The sequence below is a fragment of the Lissotriton helveticus genome, chromosome 9, assembly GCF_964261635.1.
Source record: "Lissotriton helveticus chromosome 9, aLisHel1.1, whole genome shotgun sequence".
Taxonomy (NCBI): domain Eukaryota; kingdom Metazoa; phylum Chordata; class Amphibia; order Caudata; family Salamandridae; genus Lissotriton; species Lissotriton helveticus.
In genome coordinates, this window is record NC_136070.1 from 12,553,668 (window position 1) to 12,571,584 (window position 17,917).

General features: G+C 52.0%; 1 protein-coding gene across 1 annotated transcript in view; it reads left to right on the forward strand.

The window, feature by feature from the left end:
- FOXA1 (forkhead box A1) overlaps window positions 1–8,625 on the forward strand; it is a 69,515-nt gene extending 60,890 nt beyond the window's left edge. Inside the window, exon 2 of the mRNA XM_078659354.1 lies at window positions 4,247–8,625. Coding sequence (XP_078515480.1) covers window positions 4,247–5,488 — 1,242 coding nt within the window. The 3' untranslated portion in view covers window positions 5,489–8,625. The remainder of the gene's footprint in view (window positions 1–4,246) is intronic.
- The last annotated feature ends 9,292 nt before the right edge of the window (window positions 8,626–17,917 follow it).

Below are 17,917 nucleotides of genomic sequence, written 5' to 3' on the forward strand. Positions count from 1 at the left end.
CGCCTTATTCAGCTAAAAGTGCTACATAGAGCCTATTTTACAGGGGTCACTCTTGCGAAGATGGGGCGCAGAGAAGATCTGCCAATGTCGCGAGGAGGCAACCTTCGATCGGATTATGCGGAATGCCCAGGTATACGGGCCTTATGGGAAAGAGCCACACGCCGCATAAATTCAAATTCAAATGTATTGTTTGATTACTAAAAACCATAAGAAAATGTTAAAAGCATGTGCCTCATGAATACATACACAAAGATTTAAAATGAAACAAAAAAAGACCCAGGTTAGTGCAAGGGCGGTGCAATAATCTTGCGATAAAAGAGTTGAAATTAAAAATTCGCCGTATATACATTTGTCTTTTACGGATCAGGCTCATTGAATAACATAACAATTACGTAATGATTTTAAAAAATCTAGCAAAGGAGACAAAATAAATATGGCAGCTAGTTTTGAAATGCTGAGAGTTTCCAGTTAGGCCTGGCGGAGCGGGCCGGTGGCCACTGGAGTTTTTATTACGAAGAAACGGCAAGGCCGATCGGCGGGGGAACGGCTGCCTTCTCGTTCCCGGCACTTTAGCAGCTCTGATGACAAATGTGGTGAACCGGATGTCCAGCTTTGTATTTTCTTGGTTCATATCTGCTATTATGGTCCGGCGACACGTGCGAGCGCCTAGTTTGTCCCCCTCCGCTCGCAATAGAGTCCTTCCGTCTTTTAGCAGCGCTGGGCGTGGCAGGTGATGTGCTTCATGCTTTCGGAGTGGTAGCCGCAGTCCCTGCATTCGAGATTGAGACTGAGGCGCCGCCATTGGGGCAAATACTTTAATAAGGGCCACTCGCCTGGCCTTAGGGGGGCCATGAAGTTAACCTTCCAGAAGAGGGAGCATGTGCTTGATAAGTAAGCCACACGCCACATGCAAAGAGGCATGGGGAACAAGATTAAAACGACACCACAACTGGGGCTCCTTAACATATGGGAGGGAACAGACCTTACGGGGGGGGGACAGCAATGGGTCACTTTGGGCTACACACTGGTGAAACGCACGATAGCAAGAGCTGGGTGCAGCTGGGGGGCCGTCTCCCGGGAGCTTGGGAACTAGATAAATGCATGATGGCTGAAAAGAAGGTATTTAAATCGAGAGGATGCCCCAAGAAATGGGATAAAAACTGGGGCAAGTGGAACATGTACCGGGGTGAATTGTGTACTTCGCCTACTCTGGTCTCTGGTTCTGTGTATAGTCTGGTTGCTGGTTCTGTGTATCCGCTGGTCCTGTGTATCCTCTGGTCTCTGGTTCTGTGTACCCTCTGGTCCCTGGTTCTGGGTACCCCCTGGCCTCCGGTTCTGTGTATCTTCTGGTCCCTGGTTCTGGGTACCCCCTGACCTCCGGTTCTGTGTATCCTCTGGTCTCTGGTTCTGTGTATTCTCTGGTCCCTGGTTCTGGGTATCCTCTGGTTCTGTGTATCCTCTGGTCTCTGGTTCTGTGTATTCTCCGGTCCCTGGTTCTGGGTATCCCCTGGCCTCCGGTTCTGTGTATCCTCTGGTCCCTGGTTCTGGGTACTCCCTGACCTCTGGTTCTCTGTATCCTCTGGTCTCTGGTTCTGTGTTTCCTCTGGTCTCTGGTTCTGTGTATCCTCCGGTCTCTGGTTTTGTGTATCCTCTGGTCTCTGGGTTTGTGTGTCCTCTGGTCTCTGGTTCTGTGTACCCTCTGGTCGCTGGTTCTGTGAGTCCTCTGGTCGCTGGTTCTGTGTACCCTCTGGTCCCTGGTTCTGGGTACCCTCTGGTCCCTGGTTCTGGGTACCCTCTGGTCCCTGGTTCTGGGTACCCCCTGACCATTGTGGCAATACTTTAATAATAATAATAATAATAATAATAATAATATCCTCTGGTTCTGTGTACCCTCTGGCCACTGGTTCTGTGTATCCTCTGTTCTTTGGTTTTGTGTATCCTCTGGTCCCTGGTTCTGGGTACCCTCTGGCCTCTGATTCTGTGTATCCTCTGGTTCTGGGTACCCTCTGGTCCCTGGTTCTGGGTACCCTCTGGTCTCTGGTTCTGTGTATCCTCTGGTTCTGTGTATCCTCTGGTCCCTGGTTCTGTGTATCCTCTGTTCTTTGGTTTTGTGTATCCTCCGGTCCCTGGTTCTGGGTACCCTCTGGTCTCTGGTTCTGTGTATCCTCTGGTTCTGTGTATCCTCTGGTCCCTGGTTCTGTGTATCCTCTGTTCTTTGGTTTTGTGTATCCTCTGGTCCCTGGTTCTGGGTACCCTCTAGTCTCTGGTTCTGTGTATCCTCTGGTTCTGTGTATCCTCTGGTCCCTGGTTCTGTGTATCCTCTGGTTCTGTGTATCCTCTGGTCCTTGGTTCTGGGTACCCCTGGCCTCTGGTTCTGTGTATCCTCTAGTCCCCGGTTCTGGGTACCCCCCGGCCTCTAGTTCTGTGTATCCTCTGGTTCTGTGTATCCTCTGGTCCCTGGTTCTGGGTACCCCCTGGCTCTATTTCTGTGTAGCCTCCTGTTCTTGAAACCTGTTTCTTCCTTTGACGCTATTCTTATGTCTCGCCAGTCTTGTGTCATAAAAAACCTTAAATAAAAATTAATCATATATTCACACACAGAGGCATTTTGGGGCATCGCTAGCTCCCTGTTATTCTGGGCCCTCGGATCCCTGGGCGTGTCTCACCTCTCATGCTCACATGCCATGTGACCATGTGATCGCACAATCCCTGGGTGTAGTTTCATCTCTGATTACTTTCGCTCGCCCACTCCCAGTCTCTGAGTGTGTGACCCCCTCACCCCACCCCAGGTATAGAGCATGGGGACCCCCTAGTCAGTGGATGTGGTATCCCCCGTCTATGCAGCCTTGGATGTCTGCATATGTATCACCTCTCAGGTGTATAAACCTGGGGCCTCATTTATGAAAAGTGACGCATCGCTGCGTGAAAATAGCGATGTGTCACGTTTCATTGCGCCCTCCCTGCGACATTCTGGATGTGTCATATTTACAATATGACGCATCATGTCACAAGGAGTGACAGATACGCCAGTATTTCTGACGTATCTGTAGGCGCAAAAATGACGCATTGCTGGAGTGTGTCACAAAAGTGATGCAACTTCCGCAATGGGTCATTTAACATGGGCAAGTCCCATATGACATGTGCCTGCGTCAGTCTTACGCCCGCTGTGAGGCAGGCGTAAGATATTGACACATTTGCGTCCTAGAAGTCTCATAGATTTCACTGCGTCACTTCTACGAGGCTTACTTGCATCAGAACGCCCCCTGCATACATCATACCTGGTGCATCACTTTGTAAATATGACGCAACGTGGTGCATTTTTTACGCCACTGGTGCGTCACAAAAAGTGACGCACCGGCGGCGCAAAAGTGATACAAGGTATGAGCCCTTGGTAACCTCCAATCCATAGATGTGTTATCATCTCTGCTTCAGCCCTGAGCACCCCAATGTCTGAGTGTTTGAACCCCTCAGGCATTAAACATGGTGGCCTCTTGGTGAGTGAATGTGGCGTCCCGCGGGGACTCAGGGACTTGAATCCGTGGCTCCGAGTCTCACACACATTTATCCTCCAGTCCTTGGAGATGCTGCTGTTTCGGTGGTTCTTGGAGCTCTGTTGAATCTTTGTCATGTCACTTGTTGTCATTCAAACCCTGTGTGCATAGCTTCTTTTGGGTCTCTGATTTCACCGGTGAGGGCTATTTTTCTTTCAGTGGGGTTCTATCAGTTATTATAGGTTTAAACCTAAAACCCCACAGCCTAGATATGCTGTTTCTGTGGTTCTTGGAGCTCTGTTGAATCTTTGTCATGTCACTTGTTGTCATTCAAACCCTGTGTGCATAGCTTCTTTTGGGTCTCTGATTTCACCGGTGAGGGTTATTTTTCTTTCAGTGGGGTTCCATCAGTTATTATAGGTTTAAACCTAAAACCCCACAGCCTAGATATGCTGTCTCTGTGGTTCTTGGAGCTCTGTTGAATCTTTGTCATTTCACTTGTTGTCATTCAAACCCTGTGTGCACAGCTTCTTTTGGGTCTCTGATTTCACCGGTGAGGGCTATTTTTCTTTCAGTGGGGTTCTATCAGTTATTATAGGTTTAAACCTAAAACCCCACAGCCTAGATATGCTGTTTCTGTGGTTCTTGGAGCTCTGTTGAATCTTTGTCATGTCACTTGCTGTCATCCAAACCCTGTTTGCACAGCTTCTTTTGGGTCCCTGATCTCACCAGTGTCTCCTCATCTTCTCCTTTAGGTTTACTCCTCGGTGCCAGTGAACGGCATGAACCCCGGCCTGGGGCCCATCAACACCATGAACACCTACATGACTATGACGTCCATGAACTCCAGCGGCAACATGGCCTCCAACTCCTTCAACATGTCCTACGCCAACCCCGGCCTGAGCCCCGGCGGGATGTCTGGGCTGCACCCCGGATCCGCCGGGCCCATGAATGGCATATCTGCCGGAGTGCCCACCATGGGCTCCGCCGCCAGCCCAAGCAACATGAACACCCTGTCCGGCCCGCAGGCCTCCATGAACGGGCTGAGCCCCTACTCCAGCCTCAGCCCCATAGGCTACGCCCCGTCCAACCTGAACCGGGGCCGAGACACCAAGACCTTCCGGAGGAGCTACCCCCACGCCAAGCCGCCCTACTCCTACATCTCGCTCATCACCATGGCCATCCAGCAGGCGCCCAGCAAGATGCTGACGCTCAGCGAGATCTACCAGTGGATCATGGACCTCTTCCCGTACTACCGCCAGAACCAGCAGCGCTGGCAGAACTCCATCCGACACTCGCTCTCCTTCAACGACTGCTTCGTCAAGGTGGCCCGCTCCCCCGACAAGCCGGGCAAAGGCTCCTACTGGACCCTGCACCCCGACTCGGGCAACATGTTTGAGAACGGCTGCTACCTCCGCAGGCAGAAGCGCTTCAAGTGTGACCGCCAACCAGGGGGCTGCAAGGGTACCCCTGAGGGCAGGAAAGACCCCTCGGGAACCTCAACCTCCAGCTCTGGGTCCCCCCTGCACCAGGGACACAGTCGGCTCAACCAGATGGACTCTTTGTCTCCAGTGTCCAATGCCTCCAGCAGCCCCAGGACCCAGGACCATACCAACTCAAGCCACGAGATGAAGGCTGCGTCTGGATCTTCTGGGGGGTCATCCGCCATCCCTCACGCATCTCACCCCACTCACTCTTCTCATTCTCACCACCTCTTAGCACACGAGTCCCAGCTCCACCTGAAGGGGGACCCACACTATTCCTTCAACCACCCGTTCTCCATCACCAACCTCATGTCCTCCTCGGAGCAGCAACACAAGCTGGACTTCAAGGCCTACGAGCAGGCTCTGCAGCAGTACTCGTCCTACGGGGCCACCCTGCCCTCCATACCCCTGGGCAGCACCACTATGTCCGCAAGGGGGGCTATCGAGCCGTCCGCCCTGGAGCCTTCCTACTACCAGGGCTTGTACTCTAGGCAACTCCTCAACACGTCTTAGGCCATGCCGGTTCCCACCCTGGTGTAGCCCATCCTCTCCAGGTGGGCTAGCCCCACTACGTCACTGCTCGCCTTCACCCAGAGGAGGTCTCTAAGTGAGAGGGGACAACTCACCGCAGGCTGCTGCTTCTGAAAGTTTGGTAGAGCTAGGACAGAGTCCATCACATTTCAGACACTAAGTGACTTATGAGTGACAATAGCCCTGCCCTACAGGCCTTTCAGAGGCATTGACTTGTCTGGATTTTGCCCTACCTGCTCAGGCTGGCGTAAGAATGAAACAAGACGTCTCTCCTCTGGTGCTTCTCAGCAGTCATAATGGTGGCCCGGCTATCCGAGGGTTGGATAGAGGGCCGCGGGTCCTGAAGGCTTGTCGAAACCACTAAGGTGGGTTGGTGGTGCTTCCCCTTCCACTCCTCTTCCCTGGTATAACCCCAGTGAGTTCACAGCTATTTATGTCACTGGCAGGACATTTACCCACCTCTGCATATTTACACCCTCAAGACCACCGAAGAAGCAGCGCCCTCCGGACCTTTGATAGACACTGCTTGGATGTGGGGCGCCGGCAGGTGCCGCCCCATCTATTCAGAAATGTACATTGTGTCCGCTGAATGTGATATATATATTATAAATGTACAAACTCTGCTCTCTAAATGTTACCTTTTGTGGCTGGATAGTTACTTAGGCCTCTGACCATCGACCCACCCTCCGGTTTACATCGCGCCCTTTCCTAGTATTCTGTGTTGAAGGAGCAAGCTACCGATCCGGTCCCAGGACGGACGCACTTCTTTTCTTTGCTATTTACTAAAGTGCCAAAGCTGCGCAGTTACCCAACTCCAAATAGGTCAAAATGCAGAGATCAGCCTGTGATGGTAGAGGGGTGGGCTGGGCCGGGTCTCAAAATCATGTACCCAGGTCAGCGCTGATCTGATACCCCATGGTCTGCGTGGCCAAGACCTGGTCCCTGCCATCACTCATGGTGCGAGGAGGCCGGGGACCATCTCCTTTTCTTCTTAGTGTGACGGCCATGGAGAATATCTTTGTTCCATTGTGTAAGAGAAGCTAGGGGGCATCCTTCAGCATACTGTGAGGGCACAGAGCTTCTTTCTACAGTGCCACGAGGCCTGGAAGACCCTCCTTCTCTACGATGTGAGGAGGTCTGGGAGTGTCTCCTACTCTATGGTTGGGGGAGGTCTTTAGTATCTGCTCCTCTATAGTTTGAGGAGATCTAGAAGTGTTTCCTCCTCTATGGTGTGAAGAAGTCTGGGAGTGTCTCCTTCTCTATGGTGTGAGAAGGCCTGGGAGTATCTCCCCTGAGGAAGCGTGGGAGGGTCTCTTCTGCTATGGGGTGAGGAGGCCTCAGAATCTTTCCTTGGCTATGGGGTGAGGCCTGGAAGAGTCTTCCTTCGGTACTGTACGGTTTTAGGGGATGGTGAGTTTGTTAGGTTGTAAGGGGACACAGCGCTTCTCTCCTGGCCACTGAAGAGGCAAAGGAAGTTTACTCACCTACACTTAGTAGGAGGGAGAAGGAAGACCCTGAGGGGAGCTTGGGGCATCTTTTCCCTCTGTCCTCAAGTTACGAGGGGGTAGGCAGCTTCTACTTCCTTTACTATGATGGGGTCATGATTCCTCCCCTACTCCCATATGCGAAGTGTCTCTTGTCCTTCCCTGAGGTCTGAGGTGGCAGGGACCTTCACCCCTTCCCCATCCTATGAGGAGTGCCCCCCCTTCCTCATAGTTTGGGGGGGTTGAGGGGCTGGCCCTCCAGCTTGCTGCACTATGATATGATGGAACAAAGAGCTTCTCCTGTGCTGTGATAGGAGGTGAAGGGATTTCCCCTTCACCTGCCCCATGACCAGAATCAGGGCAGGATTCATTTCCCTCTGAAAAGAGGGGGCTTCCCCTGTGCCTTTGAATGAGGGGCCAGGGAGCTTCCCATTCACAATGGTATTAGAGGCCGTGGAGCACCCTCTTCTCCTGTTCCTTGATGCGAGGGGTGTGGGGCTTTCTCTTCTCCGGCCCCTTCTTGTGAGGGCGGTGGGGCTTCCTCTTCTCCTGCCCTTTGATGTGAGGGCTGTGGGGCTTTCTCTTCTCCTGCCCTTTGCTGTGAGGGCCGTGGGGCTTTCTCTTCTCCTGCCCTTTGATGTGAGGGTCTGTGGGGCTTCTCTTTTCCTGCCCCTTGATGTGAGGGCTGTGGGGCTTTCTCTTCTCCTGCCCTTTGATGTGAGGCTGCGGGGCTTTCTCTTCTCCTGCCCTTTGATGTGAGGGCTGTAGTGCTTTCTCTTCTCCTGCCCTTTGATGTGAGGGACTGTGGGGCTTTCTCTTCTCCTGCCCCTTGTTGGGAGGGCTGCTGGGTTTTCTCTTCTCCTGCCCATTGTTGTGAGGGCTGTGGGGCGCCCTCTTCTCTGGCCCATCTTGTGAGGGCGGTGGGGCTTTCTCTTCTCCTGCCCCTTGATGTGAGGGCTGTGGGGCTTCCTCTTCTCCTGCCCCTTGATGTGAGGCTATGGGGCTTTCTCTTCTCCTGTCCCTTGGTGTGAGGGCTGTGGGGCTTTCTCTTCTCCTGCCTCTTGATGTGAGGGGCTGTGGGGCTTTCTCTTCTCCTGCCCCTTGATGTGAGGCTATGGGGCTTTCTCTTCTCCTGCCCCTTTATGTGAGGCTATGGGGCTTTCACTTCTCCTGCCCCTTGATGTGAGGGGCTGTGGGGCGCCCTCCTTACTGCCCCTTGATGTGAGGCTATGGGGCTTTCTCTTCTCCTGTCCCTTGTTGTGAGGGCTGTGTGGTTTTCTCTACTCCTGCCCCTTGATGTGAGGGGCTGTGGGGTTTCTCTTCTCCTGCCCTTTGCTGTGAGGGCTGTGGGGCTTTCTCTTCTCATGTCCCTTGTTGTGAGGGCTGTGGGGCTTTCTCTACTCCTGCCCCTTGATGTGAGGGGCTGTGGGGCTTTCTCTTCTCCTGCCCCTTGATGTGAGGCTATGGGGCTTTCTCTTCTCCTGCCCCTTGATGTGAGGCTATGGGGCTTCCATTTCTCCTGCCCCTTGATGTGAGGGCTGTGGTGTTTTCTCTTCTCCTGCCCTTTGATGTGAGGGCTGTGGGGCTTTCTCTTCTCCTGCCCTTTGATGTGAGGGTCTGTGGGGTTTCTCTTTTCCTGCCCCTTGATGTGAGGGCTGTGGGGCTTTCTCTTCTCCTGCCCTTTGATGTGAGGCTGTGGGGCTTTCTCTTCTCCTGCCCTTTGACGTGAGGGGCTGTGGGGCTTTCTCTTTTCCTGTCCCTTGATGTGAGGAGGTGTGGGCTTCCTGTCATCTGTCCCTTCTTGTGAGGGCTGTGGGGCTTTCTCTTCTCCTGCCCCTTGATGCGGGGACGGTGGGGCGCCCTCTTCTCCTGCCCCTTGTTGTGAGGGTCCATGGGGCTTCCTCCCCTCCTGCCCCTTCATGTGAGGACGGTGGGGCTTCCTCTTCTCCTGCCCTTTGATGTGAGTGGCTGTGGGGCTTTCTCTTCTCCTGCCCTTTGATGTGAGGGCTGTGGGGCTTTCTCTTCTCCTGCCCTTTGATGTGAGGGTCTGTGGGGTTTCTCTTTTCCTGCCCCTTGATGTGAGGGCTGTGGGGCTTTCTCTTCTCCTGCCCTTTGATGTGAGGCTGCGGGGCTTTCTCTTCTCCTGCCCTTTGATGTGAGGGCTGTGGTGCTTTCTCTTCTCCTGTCCTTTGATGTGAGGGACTGTGGGGCTTTCTCTTCTCCTGCTCTTTGATGTGAGGGTCTGTAGGGTTTCTCTTCTCCTGCCCTTTGATGTGAGGGACTGTGGGGCTTTCTCTTCTCCTGCCCCTTCTTGGGAGGGCTGCTGGGTTTTCTCTTCTCCTGCCCATTGTTGAGAGGGCTGCTGGGCTTTCTCTTCTCCTGCCCCTTGTTGTGAGGGCTGTGGGACTTTCTCTTCTCCTGCCCCTTGATATGAGGCTGCATGTGTTTCCCTGCTCCTGCCCCCTGATTGGGGGAGGGGGTCCTTCCAATCTCCTGCTCCTTGGTGTGAGGGTGTGTTGGGCGTCCCTTGCTTCTGCCCCTCCACATCAGGTGCATCAGTCTTTCTCTTTTCCTGCCACAGGGTATGAGGGGGCAGTAGCTTTCTTCATCTTCATCATTGTGTGCGGGGGCTTCTCCTTGTCATGCCCCTAGTGGTGGTGGGGGGGTGGCTCCTGCCCCCTCACCTTCTCCATGGCTTTAGGGAGTGAAGGACTTTCCTCTTTTGTTCCTGTTATGGGGCAGTGAGTTTCTTTTTCCCCAGGCTCAAGAGAGGTGGTTCGCTCCCTTCTCCTCTCCGGTGTGAGTGGCCGAGAGCACCTCCTTCCCTTTGAAGGAAGACGGTTTCCCTTTTCCTGCCCCTTATATTGGGGCAGGGACTTTCTTCTTCATCTTACTCATATACAAGGAGGCGTGGGCCGCTCCCTTCTCCTGTCCCTTGATTTCAGTGGTTTTGGTCTCTTGGGCCTAACTTAAGACAAAATCCTAAACTTACTACCATTTTGGTATTCACAGAAGGCACTTACTCATTTCGGTATTCACAGAAGGCATTGAGGAGTCCTAAAGTTAGGACTCCTAACTTCGGTGAATAGTGACATGAATAAGTGCCTTCTGTGAATACCAAAATGGTAGTACGTTTAGGATTTTGTCTTAAGTTAGTTCTGTGAATCGGGCCCTTCCTTTTCCTGCCCTCTCATTGGTGCTTAATTTGTGCCGTTGTTTGCAGGCTTGGCCCTGGCACTTATTCTGAACACTGCCCCTTATTTATGACCCTCCACCACATGGTGGCGCTATCATCGAGAAGAGCTCATCAACAAGGTGTTCAATATACTTGCAAAGATGAAACTAGCTGATCATCCTAACAGCTTGAGAGGACCTGGAATTCTGCAAAATGTCACACATTTGTATTTGGGGGGGGGGGAGCAGTGGGTTGTACCAACCACAGTGGCCTCGGAAGAAGTACCCTGGGCCCTGGCACTTATGTTTTTACAAGTTAAGCACTGTTCTTTGTATACGGAGGCGTGGTCGTTCCCACTCTCTGAGGAAGCAGGGTGCACTCTCTTCTCCGCCCCTACGGTGTCCGTAGGGTTCACATTATCGAGACATGTGATCGGGAGGAGTTTTCTTATTTTCCTTGTCTTAGTGCTTTCAGATTTTATTGCTATTTTATTTTGGAAAACCCTTAACTTATTGCATGGTTTACACCTTATTTTGTTACTTTTCTGATGAAATTGCTTTAAATGATGTTCGAATAAATAAATGGGGCTCACATGCTGAAATGTGTTAATTTTATAAAAGTAAATGTGATTGAGAAAGAAACATTGATTTCAAAGGTGAAATAAAAGAAAGACTTCAATGGCTGTCTCTCAGTTATTTACAAAGGGTGAGGTGTTCTGGGAGCCATGGACGCCTGTCTAGAGGCTACTGTCGAAACATTACACATGCGGGATTATACAAAGGCAGCAAAGAGGGGTTTCCAAAAAACATGGCGATGTGCCAAACCAAATGTAGTGAATTTGAGCTAATTTAGAGTTTCGTTTTGACCCTGGCGGGCAGTCCACTCCCTGTCACGATGTTGTGCTGATCTCCACCCCACCGTCTGGACTATCGCCTGCCAAATTAAAAGATTACATGCACAAAACATTTGGGGGCATATTATCAAGCGGCAGCGATAATTATCGCAGGCCGTGCTTAGCGTGAAATTTTTTTCCACCGGCTATCACTGGAAATTATCGCCATGCTAGCACTGTATTAACAACGCATAGCGCAATGGCGATAATTATCCCAGCGATAGCGATGTTTTCCATCGAACATTGCTGGTTTTTCAGCGATGTTCCATGGAAAACGGCGATAACCTTGCTGATACGACCCTGTGGTCGTATCAGCATAATCCACCCTCAATGGTAAGTATAGCTAAGTCAGCATTTTAGCAGACGTTCGGTTTTGGCTAAAACTGCGGCTTTTGCCAAAAACTAACATCTGCTAAAATACGTGGGCCTCCTTGTAAATATCGCAATGTGCACATCAGTGATAGTTTACAGGCAGTACTGCCCAGTGACGCCCACTTTGCATCTCATTAGAGATGCAAAGCGAGGCATCGGGAAAACGGGTGCTAACATGCACTAATGCATGTTAGCATCCCCTTGTAGATAGGGCGATAATATTATCGCCCTAAAGCCAAAAAAGTGGAGATAAGGCTCTTGTTGATATGCCCCTTGGTGCGTGTCTCCTCCGTGGTCTCCGAAAATGGGGGTTGTTTCTGAAAAACAAAACACTAATATCCCCCACACGCTAGAAGACTTTTCTGGCAGTGACGGGCTGCAAAAGGAAACGACATCAGAACATCTACTCTAAATAGAGCAAGTGTAATATTTTATTGTTCACTACAAAAGGACAGTGTCCCTTCTCCATTGAGCTATCAGAGTAGGTTTTGTGATGGCCAAGCCCGTGGATCGCCCAATGCAGAATACAGCCAGGGGACTGAAAGAGCATGTTTGTGATGGAGTAACCTGTCCGCCGAACTCTAAATCAGGCCCTTGTTCTTTCATGTGTTGTTCTTCCTCTCTACCGTCCTTGTTTATTGAGGATGGTATACACAATGAAAATGCTACTTAATTCCTGATGCTTTTGTACACAGCTTGTGCTACTGATGACACGCAATGAGGGCCTTTGTCACTGGAAATCCATTACCGAATTCCAAATTGTGAACAACATCTGTAACCAGTGCCCTCGGTTCTGTGACTGCATTTGCTTTAGTACAAGCAAAATCTTCTACCTGTCCAGAAAACAAAAACTTTCTATGCTATACATAAACTTACAGCAATTAGGCATTTCGATGAAGGCCATCTGAGGGGGGACTAAAGGTCCCCATGGAAGTGGGGGGGGGGGGGGGGGTGCAGCGGGTGTGCTCTCAATCCCTTTTCCAATAGTCTGGGCTTGACAATGGAACACGAAGAGCGATACTGCTGGGCTCTTGAAGGGGAACATGGACAGGCCAGTGCTTTTTTAGCATCGCAGCATCTGCTCCCTGCCATCATGCGGTCGCCCATGGGGGATTCATGCTAAATTGGAACGGAGAATTCTTGCGGCTACCCCTCTCCCGGAGCCGTCCCTCAACCAGCCGCGGTTGGTGCAGGTAACAGCGGTGGGCCGGTAGGGCCATGTAAGGGGGGATTCTAAGGGACGATGCAGAGAGAAAATGAAATAAATAACTAAGGGCCATATTATCAAGAAAGGGCGATACATTATCGGCAGGAAACTGCCGCTAAATCGGCAATAATGGGCTTGATAATACACCCTTGTGAATTCCCATAGAAGCCCAATTCCCAAGCAGCAGAAATAAAATGTTGTTGAAATTTGCAAACTTACAATAGTGCGCAAAAACATAACCCAGCAGCAACTATCAGCAAGGATTCAGAGCAGGGGGGTCACAGCCCGTTCCTAACCCACTGGAGTCCAGAGAAATGTGACACAGTCTTGTAAATAATTCGCATTCCTGTGCTTTGGAAGTGCCGCAGCATGGCGCAGCCAAAGGGCTTGCAGTGTTGCGCTGCGGCACTTTCTTGTAAATCTGCCCCCCAAGTTTTTTGGTCCTTCCTGAAACTAAGTAGATCTCTGTTTGTTCTAAGGGAGACGGGCAGCTTATTCCTGTCCACATCATCACTTCTGCAACCTGTGTCCAATGCACTTGGGGCCATTTTATACTTCGGACCACCCCGTAGGACGTGCTTAGAGCATAACCAGGCGCTAAGTGTGTCTTCATTTCCATCGATACTGTAAACGAGCAGACGGTTCGGAGGTCAGTGTGCGCCTAGAAGCCCTGGCAGGGCTGCGGCGAGTAGACGGCCATGGGGGTCTCCGGCTCAGCTGGCAGGAGAGACGCTGAACTCAGGATGGGGAACCCCACAGAGGGATGCCCGAAGCCCACAACAGAAGGGTTCAGATCATGACAACCTCGCTGAGGATCCGTGGTGTGCATCACAGCGAGTAATAAAGCACAGGTAACTGCACCGGTGAGTGTCGACCCAGGGGCCGAGCCCCTTCCCCCCCCCCACGGATGCTGCTTCTAGTTGGGGTGCAGCTGCACTGGACACAAGCATGGGGGGACACCGGCTGCCACCCGATCCATCATGGCTGAGTCGCAAGCTACTCGTCTTTTACCTCCAAGGGGGCGCAACGCAGCTCGCTGGAGTGGCCCTACCCTCGTCCAGCGCGAGACACCTGGGGTCTCCTTCTTGGGAGGTGGGTAATAGGGAGGCATACTCCCCAACCCACAAAATGCATAATAGCATGTTTGCACCCTATTTCCCAACGCCTCCCTTTGCATCTCTAATGAGATGCAAAGTGGGCGTCACTGGGCGTACCCCGGATGGACTACCTTGCAAATATCGCTGATGTTCACATTGCGATATTTACAAGGCTGCCCCAGCATTTTAGCACACGTTAGTTTTTGGAGAAAATCTCTGTTTTCTCCAAAAACTAACGTCTGCTAAAATGCAGACTTACCTATCCCTGACATTGGGGATGGATTGTGCTGATATGACCCTGGGGGTCGTATCAGCAAGGTTATCGCCGTTTTTCTGAGAACATCGCTGGAAAACCAGAGATGTTCCCTGCAAAATGGCGATAAACTCGCTATCTCTGGAATTTTTATCGCCCTGGAGAAACGCGTTGTTAATAACGCTCTACCAGGACGATAAATGCCAAAGATAGATGGCTATAATATAATTATCGCTAAGCACGGCCAGCGATGATTATCGCTGGCCGTTGATAATATGCCCCAAAAGGCGATAATAATCGCTGAACGCGTGTATCGCACTTGTCATTATCGCAGTCTATCGCCGGTTCACATCGCCGTGTTAGCGGTGTATTTACAATGCTTGGCTAACAGGCGTTGTGAAATCCGGCGTATGACGGCGATATTTCACATTACCGTGCGAAAACCAGAGGCAACAGGATGGCACTAAAGGAAGTGTTGTTAATAGGGAAATGTGGACTCAGCCGTTCAATCCACCTCCCATTGAACAGATAAACACGTCTGAAATTTACCAGACGTTAGATACCGGCGATAACCGCGGGTAGCGCAGCTTTTAATAACGCTATGGGTGTCAGGGCACGGCTTGTAAATACCGCGATGTGCGGTTACCGACTATTCCCTGTTGTTTTTTTCCGGAACGCCTTCTTTGCATCTCATTAGAGATCCGAGGCTAGGCGTGTGGAGAACGGCAGCGGACATGCGCTAATGCGTGTTAGCTCCACGTTGTTGATAGGGCGCTGACATTTTCGCCGCTTTTCTGGCTTTTAAAGCCAGAAAAGCGGCGTTATGGCCCTTGTTAATATGCCCCTCAGTAAGCAAATATAATGAATCCATCTTCACTGTTCGGGGGACTTGCAGCAAACAGCAAACCATCGACGAACGGAACCAGCGTCGACCATCCAGGGGAGAGCAGGGAACCCAGGCCCGCCCGAGAGCCTTTCGACTGACTCCCCCCATCCCTGCACACCTCATACATCACGTCTATGAGCTCCTCCCCTGAACCCCCTTTTCGCATTTCGTCAGAGATATCACACACCACTCTTACCACTTTTGCAAATCTGCAGAGGTTTGTTTAACAAAACATGCCAGGTGCAGTGTTACTATTCGAAGCACGTCCCCCCAACTGGCAGTGCGGACCCTCACTCAATTTACATGACTTGTTATAGGTTTTTGTTGGAAACCGGCTATTTCTGGTAGGCTAAGGCTGATGCCAAAGCCAGGCAGAAACCACCATTCCAGTCAGGGCAAGGAAGTCACACGCCAAGATAACCCCTGCTCGCCCTCTAGGTAGCATGGCGCGGGCAGTCTAGGCTAAACTCGGAGGCGATGTGTAAAGCATTTGCGTCAGCGCACAACAGCAACAACATACTAGGTACACCACAAAAGAGACTCCACACAAGGTTATATTAAAATACCTTTTGTATTGTCAAAACATATCAGATAGAAATTACACATGTACATTGTGCCAACTGGCACGGGCAACATTCATGAGGGATTATTTACCAAGGACAGAGCCACATGGGCCACTGTCTGAATCAACACTTTGCAGATATAGAAATACTTGTCAGAAATTAGAATAAAAGTATATAAACTTCACTGTAACACAAAGTAACAGTTATAGATCACATCCAGTAACTACTGGGAACAGGTAAGTACCACCTACGCAACCCTAAACTCCTTGGGAGACTGTCACGCAGGGGACCAGGACCTTACTAGGACCACCTGTACTAAGAAAGAAGAACCACCTAAGTATCACACAGCATTTAGGGGTCTAAGAAAGAATACATTACTCATGATGCAATAAACCTACATTCAGAGGAGTAGAAAAGACAACCACCTAAGAATGAACACATTTAGGGGTATAAACCAGAACACCTTACCCATGATGCATGAACACATTCAGAGGAGTAATAAAGAGAAACACATGAGGCCTAAAGCATTCAGAGGTGTTAAGAATAAAGCACATGATGCAGTAAAATACATTCAGGGGTGCAGCGCAAGAAGACACAGGATGACTAAACATTCAGAGGTGCAGCGCCTGGAAAGAAAGACACATAATGCATAAACATTCAGAGGTGCCATAACATAAGTCAATAGCGCAAAAACACACAGTAGGCAATTACTATTAAAAGCATAGAAATCGCATTGCGCCAACACTACATAAGCCAGTACCTGTGGCAGTCCCTAGGCCAACTGGCCTTGGGGGGCAAAGATGCCCTGAGTCCAAAGTCAGGGTGCGCTGCCATGCAGCGCCAGTCTCAAAGTACAAAAAGCCTAAACGTGGCAGCTGCCCACAAAGTGCTGGACAGCTGGAAAACAACAAAACTGCGCCAAGGCCCTCACTGGCCCTTAGGCGCCAACTGCGCCACTGCTGGAGCCACACAGGCTCTGGGCACATTGCACATGCCCCAGGCGTTGGAGCCACACAGGCTCTGCTACTGTAAATAGCCAAACGTTGGAGCTCTCAGGCTCAGCAGACAATGCCCCCTCGAGCCTTCCTGGACTCTCCAAGCGTTGGGGCGACCCACTGCCAACCGGGGCCGCCCTTGAAGCCCTCGTGGCTTCACACTGACCATGAGCGCGAGCTCGCGCTACGGGGGAGGGGCGGACACCGACAATGTGTCCCGGCGCCCCTCCCTGCTCTTCTGCCATCGTTGGAGCCATCACGTGCCCCTACGGAGCCTCTCGGGGCCCTCAGATAATGCCCCCAGAGCCGTCTCAGGCTCTACACACCGTTGGGGCGACCCGCTGCCATCTGGGGCCGCCCTGAAGCAGTGCCTCTAAACCGGCACCAACACGAAGCAAGGCGGCCCTCAAGAGCCCCTCGCGGGCCCTGTACTCACGGTGGGGCGACCCACTCACCGGCTGTCATCGGCGGGGGCTCTTCTCTGCAGGCCGCCCTCTCGCTGCAGGGCTCCCTCCGCTCACGGGAGCCCTGCAGACCTGCCGCCATCACTCTTCCTCCTCTTCTCCCCGGGCCCGGCGGTGATCATCTCCCGGCACCCGGGCTGCGGGGGCGGGACTTCCGGCCGGCCGCGCTGGGATTGGCCGGCCGGCCAGGTACTTCCGGGTCGCCGCGGGCAGCGCGGCGGCCCGATTCAGGCAGGCAGGCGGGCAGGCATTAAAGATATCGGCGCGGGCAGCCGAAATACAAGTACAGATAAGCGAGGTGGGCACTCGCAATGTAAATAAAGCGCTCCCAGCGCTAAATGACGACCCACAGCGCTATAATCCAAATAAAGCGCTCTACAGCGCTAGAAATCAGGCAGAGCGCTCCCAGGCGCTCAGGGGGAAGCACAGCGCTTCCTGCAAGCAAATGCAGCTCCTCCATGCTGCAACACGGTCCCAGAGATTCCAAGGGGGCAAGCAAAGTCCCCCCATCAGCCCAGCAAGGCAGAGGGGTCCCCCAGGAGTCCAGGAATGTCCATCAGAGGTCCAGGAGCTGGGCAGGGCTCAGGGATTCCCTGAGCCCAAGCATCAGCACGCCCCTGGCAGATTCAAGTCAGAAAACAAGAACATTTTGGAAGGGGCAGAGCCCCTTCTTATCCACAGAAAAAGCTTTGAAGTCTTTAGAAGTCTTTGTGTAGGCGAGCCCTAAGCTCTGGGAGTATCTGGTTTCCCTCTCCTGTCAGCCTCAGGTCAGAGGTGACAGGGGGCCATCGGGAGGGAGAGTCATCCAGGGTGGGCCGACAGACACAGCCTGGCACCACCAGAGCTCTTTCCACTCCCCCCTAACAGCAGATGGGGGCCTTTCATCTACGGCTTGACTCAGACCCCCCTCCTCCAGACAGTCCATCTACCAACAGGCCCAGGCATGCCTGGGCCAGGCCCATCAGCCAATCCCGTGCTAGCAGACTCACTACACAATTATGCCAACTTCTAAAAGTGGCGCTT